At 39.4% G+C, this 19,960-nt stretch overlaps 1 protein-coding gene across 1 annotated transcript in view; it reads left to right on the top strand.

The window, feature by feature from the left end:
- LOC134335473 (acyl-CoA dehydrogenase family member 10-like) overlaps positions 1–18,296 on the top strand; it is a 29,213-nt gene extending 10,917 nt beyond the window's left edge. The window contains exons 5-12 of the mRNA XM_063018010.1: positions 3,930–4,089; positions 7,252–7,375; positions 7,465–7,533; positions 10,488–10,666; positions 11,509–11,659; positions 13,214–13,356; positions 15,587–15,751; positions 17,756–18,296. Of these exons, the coding sequence (XP_062874080.1) occupies positions 3,930–4,089; positions 7,252–7,375; positions 7,465–7,533; positions 10,488–10,666; positions 11,509–11,659; positions 13,214–13,356; positions 15,587–15,751; positions 17,756–17,865 (1,101 nt within the window). The 3' untranslated portion in view covers positions 17,866–18,296. The remainder of the gene's footprint in view (positions 1–3,929; positions 4,090–7,251; positions 7,376–7,464; positions 7,534–10,487; positions 10,667–11,508; positions 11,660–13,213; positions 13,357–15,586; positions 15,752–17,755) is intronic.
- The last annotated feature ends 1,664 nt before the right edge of the window (positions 18,297–19,960 follow it).

Raw genomic sequence — 19,960 nt, 5'->3', positions numbered from 1 at the left:
TCCTGCTCTGCACCTGACTGGGTCTGCAAAGGTACAGTACATAGTCACTGACAGGTGCCACTAAGCCAGTGGTGATCACATCTTCATTGCTAGAACTCTGATCACTGCTAACATTAGCAATACTTGTCTCACTCATATCCAGCGGTTTCTCAAAGAAGTTTGAGATCAAAGGAACGCTTTTCATGAAATCTGCCTGATTTGCTTCCTTAATCTTTTTTGCTTTTCTTTTTGAGGCACCACTTTTTTGTTTGGGATCCATGTTATTAATGGCAAGTGTTTCTTAAGATGCAAATATAGAAGCTTGTCTTGCAAATTCCTATTCCTATCCAATACTTACTATGTTGTTTCTATGTTGTATGTTCAGGAAAAAAATTCAATCACAAAATTGTAGAACCAGATACAATATGTAATAAAAAAAGGCTGACCTATAACTATTTAGCTATAAATTGTTGTTATTGTAAATGTATTGTATGTATGTACTAATATTATAAAGCTTACACTTCTACTATTATCAATAATGTAATATGCAAATAACAATAAGCTTTTAAAAAAGCTGTGAGTTGCTAGTTAGCAACGTTACACTAGCCTTGAAAAAGGCTGTGAACCTTTCAAAGTTTAATATATTATATATAGTAATATAATATTATATCATGTAATATAATATAATATATAAGCCTTTGAAAAGACTATGAAAAGAATGTAACAGAATATATGCAATATAGTATTGTATAGTATAATATAATATAAAAATATTTATATATATTATAAAATAATATAATGCAGTATAAAGGGCAATGAGCCTTTAAAAAGGCTGTTGGTTGCTGATCTGGTAATAGCAAGGTAAAAGTTGTAGTAAAAGCACAGAGCAAGTTCGAACGCAAGCTGAACTGTCTGAATGTGAGGAGTTTTGACACCTGATTGGCTCAGCCCCCGTGGGAATTTAGGGCAATGTAACAATTTTTCACCACTGAGTGAGAGAGTGGGGGAGGGGCAGCCACTATCTACTACAAAAAAATGCGTGTGTGTGTGTGTGTGTGTGTGTGTGTGTGTGTGTGTGTGTGTGTGTGTGTGTGTGTGTGTGTGTGTGTGTGTGAGAGAGGCATGGAGAGGGACACGGGGAAGGTTTTGAGTATATTAAAAATGCTGTGTTAATGATATTAAATCAAGTTTAATTATTGTCGAGACCCCTTCACACTGCCTTGAAACATGTCAAGTCATGTCAAACTGTCATTGAATAGTCATTGAATAACAAGCTGAATAAAATATGTTTTCCAATAAATAATCCTCAAACAAAATATCAGGGTTACACGCATACGCAGCCACAGCTACTACAACAAAACCACTTGCTGTTTCATCATCTGTCACCAAACCAAAATTGTGCTACTCAGTAAAATTAGCTTGCAGTTCTGTTGTATGAAAAGGCACTTTTCCTTTCATGCATTCCTTTAGAGCTAGAGTGACCACTGGTCTCTTTACTGTTGTTTATTAAAGGGGAAACATGAAACTAGTCAAATGGCTTGTTTTCACATAAGTGAAATCACACCCTTGGCCAAATTCACTCAATTTAATCGGTGTCAAAGATAGCATTCATCAGACAAATTGCTTGTCTTAAATTTAAATAATTGCAAAATTGCTAAATTAATTTGTGTCTCTGCGCTTAAGAGAAATTGAACATCATAATTTTGAAACAATACAAATTCAGAAACATTAAGTAAGGGCCTGAATTGCATTTTTGCAACAAAACGTCTGTTATGAAATATGGTAGCTTGCCTGGCAATTTGTAGGTCCCTAGAAAGTCAAGGAGCCATGGTAAACGACTTCTATGGAAGTCAAGGACCCCATAGCAGGGGCCCTCGTGATCAAGGGCCCTCTAATGGTATGCCCTGCTCTTCTTTAGGGCCCCCTGGTAGGGGCTCTCATAACCAGGGCCCTCTAAAAATATGCCCCCCTCTTTCCTAGGACCCCTAATAGCCAGAAGTCAAAGTCAGAGCAGTGCCACAACGCCTCATCCATTTTCATAAGGGGCCCAAAAGCATGGCTAGGGCCCAAAAGCGTGGCTAGGGCCCCCAAAAGCATGGCTAGGGCCCAAAAGCATGGCTAGGGGCCCCAAAAGCATGGCTAGGGCCCCGAAGAGGCCCTGGGGTCAAAGTCCCTAATAGTCAGAGGATCCTTAAAATGGAGGGCCCTCGGAAATAAAAATATATTGTATCATAAATGTTGATAGGCATCGCAAAATGTTTTGGGCCAGGGCCCCCCCGGGGCCCCCTGACCTCAAGGGCCCCTGGGCGCTGGCCCCACTGGCCCGGTCAGTAATCCAGCCATGCCTGCACCAGGCTGGGAAGAGTGAATCTACAATAGGCAAGCAGGTTGGTGTGAATAAATCAACTGTGGGAGCAATTGTAAGAAAATGGAAGACATACAAGACCATTGATAATCTCCCTTGGGGTCAAGATCTCATCCCGTGGGGTCAAAATGATCATGAGAACGGTAAGCAAAAATCCCAGAACTACACGGAGGGACCTGATGAATGACCTGCAGAGAGCTGGGACCAAAATAACAAAGGTTACCATCAGTAACACACTACGCCGAGAGGGACTCAAATCCTGCAGTGCCAGGCGTGTCCCCCTGCTTAAGCCAGTACATGTCCAGGCCCGTCGGAAGTTTGCCAGAGAGCATATGGATGATCCAGAAGAGGATTGGGAGAATATCATGTGGTCAGGTGAAACCAAAATGGAACTTTTTGGTAAAAACTCAACTCGTCGTGTTTGGAGGAAGAAGAAAAACCCAAGAACACCATACCTACTGTGAAGCATGGGGGTGGAAACATCATGCTTTGGGGCTGTTTTTCTGCAAAGGGGACAGGACGACTGATCCGTGTTAAGGGAAGAATGAACGGGGCCATGTATCGTGAGATTTTAAGCCAAAACCTCCTTCCATCAGTGAGAGCATTGAAGATGGAATGTGGCTGGGTCTTCCAGCATGACAATGATCCCAAACACACCGCTCGGGCAATGAAGGAGTGGCTCCGTAAAAAGCATTTCAAGGTCCTGGAGTGGCCTAGCCAGTCTCCAGACCTCAACCCCATAGAAAATTTGTGGAGTCCGTGTTGCCCAGCGACAGCCCCAAAACATCACTGCTCTAGAGGAGATCTGCATGGAGGAATGGGCCAAAATACCAGCTACAGTGTGTGCAAACCTGGTGAAGACTTACAGGAAACGTTTGACCTCTTGTTATTGCCAACAAAGGTTATGTTACAAAGTATTGAGTTGAACTTTTGTTATTGACCAAATACTTATTTTCCACCATAATTTACAAATAAGTTCTTTAAAAATCCTACAATGTGATTTCCTGGATTTTTTTTTCTCATTTTGTCTCTCATAGTTGAAGTGTATCTATGATGAAAATTACAGACCTCTCTCATCTTTCTAAGTAGGAGAACTTGCACAATCAGTGGCTGACTAAATACTTTTTGGTCCCACTGTATATGGTAAGTGGAGCTGATAAAATGGACAGTGAGTGTAGAAACAAGGAGGTGGTTTTAATGTTATGGCTGATCAGTGTATATTGTAATTAAAAGTCAGGTGATGGTCATTTGCAATCCAGTTTTATGACCAATGTTACTTTTTAGGTGCTTTCTACTTGTATTAGGATTACTATTTTGCATACTTGCATACTTTGTCATTTTTGTCCAGTGTCAATTAAAGTAAGTAATAAATAATGAACAATACTATGCCTACATTTGACTTAATGTGAAATACATTTGTTGAAGTTACAAAATGGAAAGCAAGACATGTTGATTCATTGTTGCTGTTTTTGTAGCGTTTAAGCTAAACCTCACTTGCTTTTTGTACAAAATGTTCATTCATTTAGAGTTTAGTTTTGTTTTTTAGTCAGTTTTGTAGTATTTACTACATAATCTGTCTTTTTAGGTCAAAGACCCTGCATTCGCTGTAAAGGAGCTTGAACAGGTGCTGAAGGTATCATTATCTGAAACTTTTCCTGAAACTATTTCTGTCAGACTGAGTTCGCAGCTCCCTATGAACCAGCTTACCCAATATCTCAACAAAGCTATTCAACTTCCATATACAGGTACACTAGAAACTTAAAAATTAAGTGCTAAACATACTGGAATCTATTATATGGCAATAGCTTATTTTAGACCCACAACTTTAAAGATTACCAGTATATCAGTTATGTTCTGCTTTTCCAGCATTCATATTTGCCTGTTACAGGGATGCATTATTCATACATTTACTCATTTGGTGGATGTTTTACTTGGAAATGTTTACAGCTCAAGCATTTAATGAGCCATGTCTAAAGACTCAACATCTGTGGCTTGGTGATGGTGGGACTACTAATCTAGTAATGATTACGATTAACTGATAACCATAAAAAATTATTGCTATAAGCTGTTATTTAGGTGGGATAAATTCATTTTCAATATTACTATGTCCCAATTTAAAAGCATAAAAGAAAAAGCATTTATAATTAATTTGGATTAATTAATTTATATTAATGTGGAGCTCTACTGAAAAGTAGATTTAGTTGCATGTTAATTAGCATGTTTAGCTGTAATGAACTACATCCAGTTACCAGGTTGTATCCTCCACTTCTGCAGACCCTTACCATGATCGAGGGGGACACTAACACGGCCTCCTGTGACACAAAGTTGCCAACCATTTCTTTTCTCCTGTCCTCCCCTATTCACCATCTCCATGCATGATACAGATGCTGCAATTGCAACAAAAATGAGGAATCACTTCCACCATTCCTCCCGACAGATGTAGCCAATTGTGTCTGTGTATGTGTTTTGCCGATTGATACACAGCTTAAATTTGAACTGAAATCTAATTGAATAATGGCTGTTAGGGCACAATGACATAAAACCTATTGATGTGTTTTTTTTATTGGTTACTATTTAGGTTAACTATTGACTATAGACATTTAGTTAATGGCTAAAATAATTTGGAAAAAATTGCATTGCTCTTACAGTATATATAGTTGCACAGTCACTACCACTGAGCCATCACCTTCACATCTGACAAAATGATACAGTAAATTAGTAAATTAAACTATGCCATGTTCTTGGATTAAATGCATGTGATTGGCTTAGGGGACAGAAGAGCAAACACATCACAGAAATGGCCCATTCATTTAACATTAAATGGGAATTGCATTAGGTCACAGTCGAGATTTTAACAATGTTTTATGTTAATATTTAATCATTTTCTGGGTACATTACTGGTAAATGTAAATTCCCAAATGTACAAAGTATAATAAATAAAAATTATATATAATATTATATTATATATACAGGGGTTGGACAATGAAACTGAAACACCTGTCATTTTAGTGTGGGAGGTTTCATGGCTAAATTGGACCAGTCTGGTGGCCAATCTTCATTAATTGTACATTGCACCAGTAAGAGCAGAGTGTGAAGGTTCAATTAGCAGGGTAAGAGCACAGTTTTGCTCAAAATATTGCAATGCACACAACATTATGGGTGACATACCAGAGTTCAAAAGAGGACAAATTGTTGGTGCACGTCTTGCTGGCGCATCTGTGACCAAGACAGCAAGTCTTTGTGATGTATCAAGAGCCACGGTATCCAGGGTAATGTCAGCATACCACCAAGAAGGACAAACCACATCCAACAGGATTAACTGTGGACGCAAGAGGAAGCTGTCTGAAAGGGATGTTCGGGTGCTAACCCGGATTGTATCCAAAAAACATAAAACCACGGCTGCCCAAATCACGGCAGAATTAAATGTGCACCTCAACTCTCCTGTTTCCACCAGAACTGTCCGTCGGGAGCTCCACAGGGTCAATATACACGGCCGGGCTGCTATAGCCAAACCTTTGGTCACTCGTGCCAATGCCAAACGTCGGTTTCAATGGTGCAAGGAGCGCAAATCTTGGGCTGTGGACAATGTGAAACATGTATTGTTCTCTGATGAGTCCACCTTTACTGTTTTCCCCACATCCGGGAGAGTTACGGTGTGGAGAAGCCCCAAAGAAGCGTACCACCCAGACTGTTGCATGCCCAGAGTGAAGCATGGGGGTGGATCAGTGATGGTTTGGGCTGCCATATCATGGCATTCCCTTGGCCCAATACTTGTGCTAGATGGGCGCGTCACTGCCAAGGACTACCGAACCATTCTGCAGGACCATGTGCATCCAATGGTTCAAACATTGTATCCTGAAGGCGGTGCCGTGTATCAGGATGACAATGCACCAATACACACAGCAAGACTGGTGAAAGATTGGTTTGATGAACATGAAAGTGAAGTTGAACATCTCCCATGGCCTGCACAGTCACCAGATCTAAATATTATTGAGCCACTTTGGGGTGTTTTGGAGAAGCGAGTCAGGAAACGTTTTCCTCCACCAGCATCACGTAGTGACCTGGCCACTATCCTGCAAGAAGAATGGCTTAAAATCCCTCTGACCACTGTGCAGGACTTGTATATGTCATTTCCAAGACGAATTAATGCTGTATTGGCCGCAAAAGGAGGCCCTACACCATACTAATAAATTATTGTGGTCTAAAACCAGGTGTTTCAGTTTCATTGTCCAACCCCTGTATATATATATATACTGTATATATACAACCATCAACCATAACATTAAAACCACCTCCTTGTTTCTTCAGACACTGTCCACCATCTATCCATCAAGTATCAGCTCCACTTATACTTACACTTACACTTATACCATATAGAATCACTTTGTAGTTCTACCATTACTGGCTGTAATGAAGATGACCAACTCAAACAGCAGCAATAGATCATCTCTGATTTTACATCTACAAGGTGGACCAACTAGGTGGGAGTGTCTAATAGAGTGGACAGTGAGTGTACATGGTATTTAAAAACTCCAGCAGTGCTGCTGTGTCTGATCCAGTCATACCAGCACAACAGACACTAACACCACCACCATGTCATTGTCACTGCAGTACTGAGAATGATCCACCTCCCAAATAATACCTGCTCTGTGGTGGTCCTGTGGGGGTCCTGACAGTTGAAGAACAGAGTGAAAGTAGGCTAAAAAGATATGTAGAGAAGTAGATGGACTACAGTCAGTAATTGTACAACTACAAAGTGATTCTATATGGTAAGTGGAGCTGATAAAATGGACAGTGAGTGTAGAAACAAGGAGGTGGTTTTAATGTTATGGCTTAAGAGTATATATATATATCACACTTGATTGAAATCTGATGTTCTTGATGCTTACTGTTCATATTTCATTTAGAGAACATTACAATGCATTACAACCACTGCCACTTACAAGAATCCACATACCTCCTGAGCTGTGGAGAGCAACGTTTCATCCTGAAGAAAATAATAAATAATGCAGCACTGACAAAGGAGTGCAGGTTATCTTCAATAGATGTCTCATAGCTTACAAAGGTTTTGAGAGACATGAACCAATATAAAATTGTGTTTTTAATTTTTTTTCCTGCAGGCTTCTCAAGGCTCTTAAAGAAGCAGGAGTGCCTGTACCAGATGTCAAAGCCCAGTCTGAAATGCCTAGGTAGACACATTTTTACATGTGCCAATGCTTTAAGCAAATAATCAGTTTTTTTTTTATTCATAATCAGGTATAGTTAGACCCAAACAACCATGTTTAATTACTGCCAGTCCTGTAGGATCCAAACATCACTTAAATACATTTTTAGCGGTGTTAATTATCTTAATGTTCTTAACTAGCAGCACATTGAACTGCTATAAAAATCCAGAAGAGATGTGAAAGAAAGTGAATCACAGTAAAAAGCAAAATTTTTATACAGTGATTTCTCTAGGACTACTCTAGGTATACTACAGTAGGAGACATTATATTTAAAAGTGAAAAGCTTGGAATGCGCCCAGGTGGCGCAGTGAGATATTCCGCTAGCACACCAGTGCCGAGATTCTGAACTCCTCGGTTAGAAACTCGACGTTGCCACCGGTCGGCTGGGTGCCATCTAGCGGGCATAATTGCCAGTGCCTGCAGCAGACATGGTTCTGCTAGGGCGGGACGACCGGACTATGTGGGTGGGGTCTTCAAACGCTGTGTAAGGACCCTGATTGGCAGATATAGAGGCGCCTGTGCAGAATGCATGGGTGAAAAAGGGTTCTGTTAAGGGCTGCGTGCGGGTCGGAGGAGGCGTGAGCAGAAATATACCCACCTCGACTGCAATCGGGGATCCCCCAGAGGCGGAAGACAAATTGACTACACTAAAATTGGGAGAAAATAGGAGAAAAATTTATAAAAAATAATTGAAAAAAAGCTTGGAACAGTAGTGAACTGCAGGCCTCATACTTCTCAGACAAGGTATAAATGCCATAAAGGTATAAAGGCCATAAATTCTGCGCTCTCTCAAAAATTCTTGAAGAATGTTTGGTCATAAGTCTGTGATCTAACTCCTAAAACACAGAGAGAGAGATCACTTTATTAATCCCAGAGGGAAAGTCAAGTATTACAACAGCTCAAGGTACATCAGAAAAAAAATTAAGTAAGTAAAAGACTTAATAAAAATTATTAAATGAATAGGCTCAAGGTGCGTAAGAAATATTAAGTAAGTATTGCATTACAGTGTTGGTATGTAATAAATATACAGTATATACAATATGTAATATAATAGAAAAATTGCAAAAGTGTTTTGGCATTAAATATCCATAGATGTGCAATGGCATAAACAGAGTGACAGATCATGCTTCATGAGTCTGTCCTGATAGTCCTGGTATTACCTCAGTGAGCAATGATGTCCCGGCACAGTGGGGATGAGTTACACAGTGAGATCGCTGTTGGTACAAACGATTTCCTGTATTGTTCCTTCTTACAGCGAAGCTGAATGAGTCTGTTACTGAAGGTGCTTCACAGTCTGACTAGAAGGTCATGGAAGGGGTGTGATGAATTGTCCGGTATGGAAATGAGTTTGTTTAAAGACCTCCTTTCGACCACCAACTCGAAGCCTTCCAGTGAGCAGCCCAACACTGCTGCAAATAAGACAAGCCCCGCAACAACAGACTGGTAGAAAATAGTCAGCATCTTGCTGCACACATTAAAGGACCTGAGCTTTCTCAGAAGGTAGAGTCTGCTCATGCCTTTCCTGTACACAGCCTCTGTGTTGGCCCTCCAGTCCAGTCTGTTGTCAAGCCAGACACCCAAGTACTTGTACGTGTCCATCAGTTTAACATTCTGACCCATGATGGTAACAGAGTGGTCACAATCCTCTTCCTCCTGAAGTCCACAGACATCTCCTTAGTTTTGGAGACATTCAGGAGCAGATGGTGCTTAACGCACCACTGGACAAAGCCGTCCACAAGGTCCCTGTATTCACCTTCCTGCCCATCCCTGATACACCCGACCACCACACAATCATCAGAAATTTCTGAAGGTGGCAGAGGTCTGACCTGTACTGGAAGTCGGTGGTGTACAGGGAGAAGAGGAAAGGGGAGAGCACAGTTCCCTGTGGTGCTCCAATGTTACTCACCAGGCGATCAGACTGGTAGGTCCCAAGTTGCACATACTGGGGTCTTCCAGACAGGTAGTCCAAGACCCAGTCGATCATGGCTTTGTCCACCCGCATGTTCTCCATCTTCTCCCCCAGCATGAAAGGTTGGATTGTATTGAATGCACTGGAGAAGTCAAAGAAAGTTACTGTGGTGTTGTTCTGGTCCAGATGGGAATAAGCCCTCTGTAGTAAGTAGATTACAGCATCATCCACACCTACCTGCTGTTGATAAGCAAACTGCAGAGGGTCTAGGAAGGTGCTGACCTGAGGTCTCAGATGTGACAGCACTAGTCTTTCCAGGACCTTCATGACATGGGATGTGAGGGCCACTGGTCTGAAGTCATTTAGTGAGGAAGTATGTGACGTCTTAGGAACAGGAACCAGGCAAGATGTTTTCCACATCACTGGTACCAGTTTTTGTTTGAGACTTAGGTTGAAGAGATAATTATGTAGTCTTGTAGTTGCATCATGTAGTTCCATCATGTAGTCTTATTTATTAAAGGAAATGTAAACAGATTTTTGGTTTATTTTTTAGGAATACAAACATGGTTAGTAATGCTGATAACTATGGAGTCTATGTAGGCACCCAGCCAGCTAATAACATAACTGAGATTCGAACTCGAGATTTTAAGCTCTCAGTACTTGTGGGCTAGCATGTATTACTGCTGCGCTACCAAAGCACCTACTCGGTTGTTTTTTATTTTATTCACTATATTTGTGAACACTTTTTTAATTAGTCAAGTTTTTTGTGGGTTGGTAAATGGCAGTTTCAAAAGTTTTCAAAAATCATTTTTGAAGTAAGACATTAAAAAATCAAAAACTTTTTTTGTCAAATGTTCTTATGTTTAAAAGACAAAACACACTTTTACTTATTATACATTCTCTTTTAGCCTCTTAGGCTTGATTCATAAACCTTGTGTGTTGTGTAAATAGAATACTTCTTTACAATGTATTGTCACTGATTTCTATTTTTTCCCCATTTTTTAAGCAGTGTCCTCAACAGCCCATTTTATGTGACATCTTATTGTGATGGTCGGGTGTTTGACCCCATGCTTTCAGGTGTAATTCCTGATAAAAAAAGATGTGTATATGAGACCATGATAAAAACTCTTTGCCAAATACACAGTGTTGATCTAAAAACCACAGGTCTAGAGGACCTCATAAAGTCAGGTAGGACATGATGTGGTGTGGAGTGTATAGTGCTAAAGTTTGTTACCATAGTCCAAAATAAAGTGTGTGAAATATAAATATTGGCCTGGGGCTTTAGATGGTTTGGGCTGGGCCCCTGAGTTTCATAAATGTAAAATTTTAATGCTACGTTATACAAAGACATGAAAATTGTGTTTTTTACCTAGAATAACAATGCGAAAGTGGCCTCTCAGGTGGCGCAGCAATAAAACACACACTAAACACCAGAGCTGGGATCTCGAATACATCGTATCGAATCTCAGCTCTGCCTGCCGCCTGGGCTGAGCAGCCACATGAACAATTGGCCTGTTGTGGGATGGGATATGGGTGGGATATTAAAGCTGGATAGGGACTCTCTCATAACTAATGCAATTACGACTGCTGGCTGATTGATGGCGCCTGCACAGAGATGGGAAAAGAGTGCTGTCAGGGTGTACACAGTGTTGATCCGCATTGCACTCGTCAAAGTGGAGGTGACAAAATGCATACGGCTGCTGCCCACGTGTCGGAGGGGGCATGGGTTAGCTTCATTCTCCTCAATCAGAGCGGGGATCGGCATTGGTGGAGAGGAAGCATGACGCAATCGGGCAATTGGATGCGCTAAAAGGGGAGAAAATGCATAAACAAAATATTTAAAAAAACAATGCAAAAGTGCTTGGTGTGTTGTGGAATAACATATCACAACAGCATTATTCTAAAACATGTGTTGTGCATGCATTGTTCCATCCTGTAAATAAATGTATTCAGCTATTTTTAAAGTTATTTCCACGAACTCTACTGTTTATTTTAGATTCACTAAAATATTTGATTGCCTTGTATTTTAGGTGACTTCATGGAATCTGAAGTAAAGAAATTGGCAAAGCAGTTGAAGGCTTTAGAAGTTCAGCCCCTTCCAGTCATGGACCGACTAATAGAGTGGCTCCTCTTACATCTTCCTAAACAGCAGAGAATGACATTTCTACATGGAAACTTTAGGTTTGATACTTATAGATAAACTTATAGACAAAATATGTCTAAATATTTACTTTGCAGTTGTACTAGACATGATGGTTTGTGCTGCATCTGCTTCCTTTAAACCTCACCAAAAATGTTCAGTGGGCATTAAATCTGGAGTTTGGAGAAGGCCACTCCAGGATATTTCAGAACTGATTCCTTAATCAAGTATGCTTGGGATCATTGTCTTGCAGGAAAGTGTAATTATTAACCAAAGGTTCAATTTCACCACAAAGTGCATTACATTCCCCTAAAAATGCCTTGATGTTTCTGTAAAACCATGATTCAATTCACACTGTCAAGATTGCCAGTTACTGCAGCAGCAAAAACATCCCCACTGTATCACCTATTTACCTCCATGCTTAACCATGGGAATATTATTATTCTGGTCAGACGCTTCTCCTGTCTTGCACAAACTTAATATCCCAAAATATTTAGAAATTGTAATTAATGCAATAAAAACAATGTTTTTAGTTAGTTATTTAGTTGAAATAGGTACTCATCTGACCACAGCACACATTTCACTGTCTTTCAGTCTATCTGAGATGAGCTTGGGCCCAAAGCATTTAGTGGTGTTTTTGCAATCAATTGACATGGGGCCTTCACTTTGCCTAATATAGTTTCAGGTTGCATTTTTTTAATGCATTAAGGACTGCACTAACTGGTTTTCCAAGAACTTCCAAGCCCATGTGGCTATATTTATCACAGTACCATGATGGTTTCTCATGCAATGCCACGTGAATACTCAAAGGTCACACACATTTAGCAGTGTATTTTGTAATTTCTGTACACAGAATGAGATTTGTCTGGATTCTCAGAATCTGTTCACAGTCTATTGATGGTAGATGTTTTTTGCAATATTGCATTGAAAAATGTTTTTTTGAACTATGCCAACCCTGCAGGCCTCAAATTCAAAATGTGGTTATCTTCACAAAATACAATCAAGTTGGTCAACCAAAACATTAAAGGTCTGTCAGCTAAATACAAATCAGAAATTCATGTTTTTGTTGCATTTTATGAAATGTCCCATCTTTTCGGAAATGTACTTTTTTTGTATTTTTTTTAATAGTTTAATCCAAAATTTAGCTGTAGTTTTGAATAATCTAATTCTGACATTTAAAAAACATGAAAATGTCTCTGTCAAGCACCTCCATATCTTGCAGAGATTTTAATTATTAACTTCAGCATCGGTCAAGAGGTGATACCTAGACTTTAGAATGGCCTACGTGAGTATGTCAGTTATTGCACTGCAATGGATAGTCACTCTATTTATGCAGTGGAGTGGGTGAAGTCCAATGGTTTAAATAACATGAAATTAAACAAACTACTAAATCAAACGTAATAGGCAACTATCAAGCACTATCATGCATAACTATACAACAGCCTTTATTTGTACCCTTTAAAATATTCCAAACAGCCAATAGCAAAAATTTAGCTGATTTCTAGCATATGTTTACCCAAAAACATTTGCCATTGTACCATCATACAATCACACCCATAATCTCATTGGTTGTTCTCTCTCTTAATATCCTACAGCCTTAACAAGCTGGTTTTTGACTCGGAAACCCTTGACGTGAAGGCAGTTTTGGGCTGGAGTTGTTCCACTGTTGGAGATCCCCTTGTGGATGTTGCCTCCTGTTGTATCCCCTTCTACTGGACTCCTTCTTCTGAACAACAAGGTAAAAGTTCTATCTTGCCACTTTGCCAAAAAAGCCTGACTTATGAATTATGAGTGTTGCAAAAAATGTTGTCTGACCAACAGGTTCTTAGATCTTAGATTTTTTTTAAGATGATCATTGAATTCTTTTAACTACCTTATGAAGGTGCTTCTTGGCCCAAAGCCAAGAGTGGCCCAAAGTTTGAGTGGATGCTAACTCTAGGAAGGCTCAAGGTTGTGCCATTTCAAAATTGTTGAAGCTGCTTTGGTCTTGGGATCACTTAATGTCTGAGATATACTGCTCTTCTAAAATACTACATCACACGTTTCCTTAATAGTTAGTTGCACTAAACCCAAGCAATCTTACTAAACACTTAATTTCAGGAGTTTTTAACATTTAATATATAGGTGTGCGAACAATGTTTACCACAACTGTACATCGTTTTTGTTTATTTATAAGTACAATGTCAAAATTCTGCATATACAGAAATACAACCCCAAATCAGAAAAAGTTGGGACAGTATGGAAAATGCAAATAAAATAAAAATGCAGTGTTCCTTACATTTACTTTGACTTTTATTTGATTTCAGACAGTTTGAACCCAAGTTGGGACAGGGGCAATTTAGGGCTAGTAATGAGGTGGAAAAACAACATCATGATGTCATTCCAAACTGGTGATATCAACAGGTGATTGTTATCATGGTTTGGTACAAAATCAGCATCCAGGAAAGGTTGAGCCTTTGATGAGCAAAGATGGCTAGAGGACCTCCAGTTTGTCCACAAATGCATGAGAAAATTATTGAAATGTTTAAAAACAATGTACCTCAAAGAAAGATTGGAAGGGATTTGCATATTTCTCCCTCTACAGTGCATAATATCATGAAATTATTAAATCAATTGGGAGGAATTTCAGTGCGTAAAGGCCAAGGCCGCAAGTTTAAGCTAAACGCCTGTGATCTTCGATCCCTCAGACGGCACTGCATCAAGAACCGCCACTCAACAACAGCTGGTATAATCACATAGGCAAGGGATTACTTTGTTAAACCTTTGTCAAGCACTACAATATGGAGTTACGTGCACAAATGCCACTTAAAACTTTACTGTGCAAAAAAAAGAAGCCTTATGTTAACCATGTCCAGAAGCGGCGTCGACTTCTTTGGGCTCCGAGGAATCTAGGATGGACCATCACACAGTGGAAACGTGTATTGTGGTCAGATGAAACAGCATTTCAGGTCTTTTTTGGAAAAAATGGACGCCGTGTGCTCCGGACCAAAGACGAAAAGGACCATCCAGACTTGTTATTAGCAACAGTCCAAAAGCCAGGGTCTGTCATGGTATGGGGCTGTGTCAGTGCCCTTGGCAAAGGTAATTTACACTTCTGTGATGGCAGCATTAATGCAAAAAAGTACGTTGAGATCTTAGAGCAACATATGCTGCCTTCAAGACGTCATCTTTTCCAGGGACGTCCATGGATTTTTCAACAAGACAATGCAAAACCACATGCTGCACACATTACAAAGTCATGGCTGTGGAAGCAGAGGGTACGGGTACTGGACTGGCCTGCCTGCAGTCCTGACCTGTCTCCAATAGAGAATGTGTGGAGAATTTTGAAACAAAAAATGCAACAACGACGACCCCGTGCTGATGCACGTCTTAAGACGTGCAGGAAGAATGGGACAAAATAAAACCTGAAACACTAAATCGCTTGGTATCCTCAGTGCCAAAACGTCTTTTAAGTGTGGTGAAAAGGAATGGCAACATTACAAAGTGGTAAATGCTTTACTGTCCCAACCTTTTTTTGGAATGTGTTGCAGGCCTGAAATGCAGGAATGGATGTTTATTAATAAATGAAATATCTAAGGTATTTCACTGTCTGCAGTGAAATAAAAGTCAAAGTAAATGTAAGAAACTCTGTGTTTTTTTATTATTTGCATTTTCCATTCTGTCCCAACTTTTTCTGATTTGGGGTTGTACAAAATGTATTATGTTGATATGACATAGATTGCAATTGTATGCCCTGGAATTAAGTTAAATAAAAAAGTGGTTAAAATACTCGTTTCCCACCAGCACCACCATCTCTCATTGTATTTAAAGCAGTATTTAAAAATATGTATCCACTTCCTGAGAGACAGGGGGCTGACATTCCTCTTTCATTTAATAAGAGTTAATCAAATGGTGTATTATGAGCAAGAGATCAGACAGACACTTTTATCAGATAATCGTACAATAACTGTTGTTTAAATTTTTTTTAGGGAACAAACTTGACCTGATGGGCATTCCCAACACACAGGAAATATTTGAGTTGTACAGCAAGACCATGGGATTGGAGAATATCCCGAACTGGCAGTTCTACATGGCCTTCTGCTTATTCCAACAGGCTGCTATGTTACAGACAAATCATACAACTTTTCTCAAAGGTAATATATTAAAATAAATGGTAAATAGTCATCTTTGTTACTTAGATATCATTGTTCTAATGCAAATTAGTCAGCACAGCTTAAACATGATTTTTAATATGGGACTTGCAGAGCACTCCCAGATTATAGAGAACGTACTGTATATTTTAAAAAAGATTTTTCTCTCTCTCTGTCTCTCTCTCTCTTTGTGAAATATTTAACCTCCCAGTAAAAAAATAATTTAAACTTTTTCTACATAGTTTTCCCTTGAATTAAGTCTTTATCACTTAGGCGATACAGCAAATAAAATGATTTATTTTAGTGTAGCTGTATAATTTGTTATTAGTGTCATGACTTAAAACCAGCTGCTAGTCAATAAAGCTGCTAGTCAATAAAGTTGAGTGAAAACATGAAACCATTGGGAACTTAATAACCACCCTAAATTTGCTGTAGTTGTGATGTATTATACAAGCAACACCCTTAGATGTATTGCAAACATGGTGAAAACTAAGGAGCTGTCACAAAAGCTGAGAGATAAGATGGGTGTGGGAGAAAGTCCAGAATTTCATCCAGAGGCCTTAGCAATCTCATCAGGACAAAGACCTGATAAAGACTGGAACCAGGCTTTTCCAGGAAAACAATGATCCCAAACTTCAAAGTCAACCAATTTGTTCAGGAATCAGTTCTAGAATATCCTGAAATGGCCCTCTTAGCTTTCAGTATTAAATCTCAAAGTACATTTTTGTGGGATTTAAAGCAGTCGCAGCACAAAAGCCATACAGTGAGTTGGAAGCTTTTTGCAGGGGAATTTGCTTTTTAGAGGTTATCAAGGTAAAATGATGTTCCAACAAGTACTAAGTACTGGGGTTAAATAACAGTGCACATACATATTTGTCAAGATGTTTTTCATTTAACCTCTCAATTGCTTGTATGTATTAATAAATATTCTTTCTGTTAACTTAGACTTTTGTTAATTCTTTTGATTTAATTTTTTTACACATCAACATGGTACATTTAAGTATTATTTTTCTATTGCAGCTATACACCGATCAGCCATAACATTAAAACCACCTTGTTTCTACACTCACAGTCCATGTTATCAGCTCCAATTACCATATGGAAGCACTTTGTAGTTCTACAATTACTGACTGTAGTCCATCTGTTTCTCTGCATGCTTTGTTAGCCCCCTTTCATGCTGTTCTTCAATGGTCAGGACCCCCACAGGGCCACCACAGGGCAGGTATTATTTAGGTGGTGGATGATTCTCAGCACTGCAGTGACAATGACATGGTGGTGGTGTGTTAGTGTGTGTTGTGCTGGTATGAGTGGATCAGACACAGCAGCGCTGCTGTAGTTTTTAAATACTGTGTCCACTCACTGTCCACTCTATTAGACACTCCTACCTAGTTGGTCCACCTTGTAGATGTAAAGTCAGAGGCAATCGCTTATCTACTGCTGCTGTTTGAGTTGGTCATCTTCTAGGCCTTCATCAGTGGTCACAGGACACTGCCCACGGGGCACTGTTGGATGGATAATTTTTGGTTGGTGGACTATTCTCAGTCCAGCAGTGACAGGTGATTTAAAACTCCATCAGCACTGCTGTGTCTTATCCACACATACCAGCACAACACAAACTAATACACCACCACCATGTCAGTGTCACTGCAGTGCTGAGAATGACCCACCACCCAAATAATACCTGCTCTGTGGTGGTCCTGGGAGAGTCCTGACCATTGAAGAACAGCATGAAAAGGGGCTAACAAAGCATGAATAGAAACAGATGGACTACAGTCAGTAATTGTAGAACTACAACGTGCTTCTGTAAAATGGACAGTGAGTGTAGAAACAAGGAGGTGGTTTTAATGTTATGGTTGATCGGTTTAACTATGCTGGCTTTAAATAACCTGTTCAGGGGTGCTTTATAATAGCAATATGTTGGACTGTGATAGCTGTATTGATTTTAAATATAAATAATTGCTTTTGTTTAAACTATGGTTTTTTTGTTTTTATTTCTTGTTTGTCAAGGTATTGCAAGCAAAAGTCACATAGAACACCTGCTGAAACAGGCATGGGACTTTGCCACTATGGAGGGCTTTCGTATCTTCAATGCTTTGCCCAAAGCAGCAAGTACCTAAGATATGAACTACATTCAATATATTCACATTTAACATGACACTTAATTCTATAAAAACAGTTTAAGAAAATGTATTGCGCATCTGTCGGGTAAAAGGAATTTTGTGTAGCGATCATTATAGTTACATGAGGTAGAATTTTGACTATGCTGATTACATGGTAAACTTCAAAAGCACTTTGTGTTTTTGCAACCATAGTATCAAAAGATACTAATAATTTAACAAGAAAGTCTGTCATGTTTTTATTTGTGAGAAAAGATTGAGGAAAAATTATGGACTCTTGGGTGTTTAAAATGTGACTGACATTTTTTTTTCTGTTACAGTATGTCCACTTCCAGATTTTTAAAGAAAACCTTATCTGATTTTTTTTAATGTAGACATGAGTTTCCTCATAGTTCTTGTGTTTTATTTACTATTTAGGTTAAAAAAGGTTTGAGATATACACTGATCAGCCATAACATTAAAACCACCTCCTTGTTTCTACACACATTGTCCATTTTATTAGCTTCACTTTGTAGTTCTACAATTACTGACTGTAGTCCATCTGTTTCTCTGCATGCTTTGTTAGCCCCTTTTATGCTGTTCTTTAATGGTCAGGACTCTCCCAGGACCACTAGAGAGTAGGTATTATTTGGGTGGTGGGTCATTCTCAGCACTGCAGTGACACTGACATGGTGTTGGTGTGTTAGTGTGTGTTGTGCTGGTATGAGTGGATCAGACACAGGAGTGCTGATGGAGTTTTTAAACACCTCACTGTCACTGCGGGACTGAGAATAGTCCACCAACCAAAAATATCCAGCCAACAGAGCCCCGTGGGCAGCGTCCTGTGACCACTGATGAAGGTCTAGAAGATGACCAACTCAAACAGCAGCAATAGATGGGCGATCGTCTCTGACTTTACATCTACAAGGTGAACCAACTAGGAAGGAGTGTCTAATAGAGCGGACAGTGAGTGGACACGGTATTGAAAAACTCCAGCAGCGCTGCTGTGTCTGATCCACTCATACCAGCACAACACACACTGACACACCACCACCATGTTAGTGTGACTGCAATGCTGAGAATGATGACCACCTAAATAATACCTGCTCTGTGGTGGTCCTGTGGGGGTCCTGACCATTGAAGAACAGGGTGAAAGCAGGCTAAAAAATTATGCAGAGTAACTGATAGACTACAGTCAGTAATTGTAAAACTACAAAGTGCTTCTATATGGTAAGTGGAGCTGATAAAATGGACAGTGAGTGTAGAAACAAGGAGATGGTTTTAATGTTATGGCTGATCAGTGTATATTGTCAGAAAGAGCTCTGGATTAAACAGACAATAGGCAAAAGGTTTGAATAAAAGTTTGGATTACATTATTATTGTTTGTGAAATCTAGTAAGTTTTAAGAAGAATAAATGATATGTTCTACAATGATGATACTGTATTTATTTTTGGGAATAAATAACTTTATCCTTTTAAGCATTTTGGGTGAGCCTGTAATTGTCAAATAAAAACTGGTACTGGACAAAATTACAGAAAATAATTATATATTAAGAAGAAGGAAAGGAGATTTTTTTTATTCAATTATTGTTGAAATGTTGTCATACACGTACAACATTGTATAAATGTGCTGCTGCTACATGATTGGCTGGATAATTACATGAAGCAGGTGAACAGTTGTTCTATAGTGGCTGGGTGAGTATTGTTTGATTATACTATACCTGTATCAGTGGCGATTTCTCTAAGACTGCAAGGGATGCTCAGCTTCCCTTAAAATGTAAAAAATTAAATGGTCAAATATGTACAGTTGTGTTAACATTTCATTGACTACAAATGCGTTAGAACACGTTCATCTCAAAGACGAGTTCGTTCAGAATCAGATACTTATCACAAATCGACTGACTCGAACTTCTCATACATTCTCGCAGCGTCAATGCATTTGCCTGTAGAAGTCTATTCACTTCAATGGGACTGCGTGAAAAAGTTTTTTTCATTGCTTCGAAACTCGCTGGTCATTGGATAAATGCCACGATTTTGTCCCGCCCCCAGACGCTGAGAGTTTGGACGCTGAGCTTCTGCAAGATGATTGGAGGATCAGTCGAATGGAGGAAAGGAA

Source organism: Trichomycterus rosablanca, chromosome 21, assembly GCF_030014385.1.
Source record: "Trichomycterus rosablanca isolate fTriRos1 chromosome 21, fTriRos1.hap1, whole genome shotgun sequence".
NCBI lineage: Eukaryota > Metazoa > Chordata > Actinopteri > Siluriformes > Trichomycteridae > Trichomycterus > Trichomycterus rosablanca.
The sequence above is the reverse complement of the archived record's forward strand: the minus strand, read 5'-3'. Positions and strand labels throughout refer to the sequence as shown.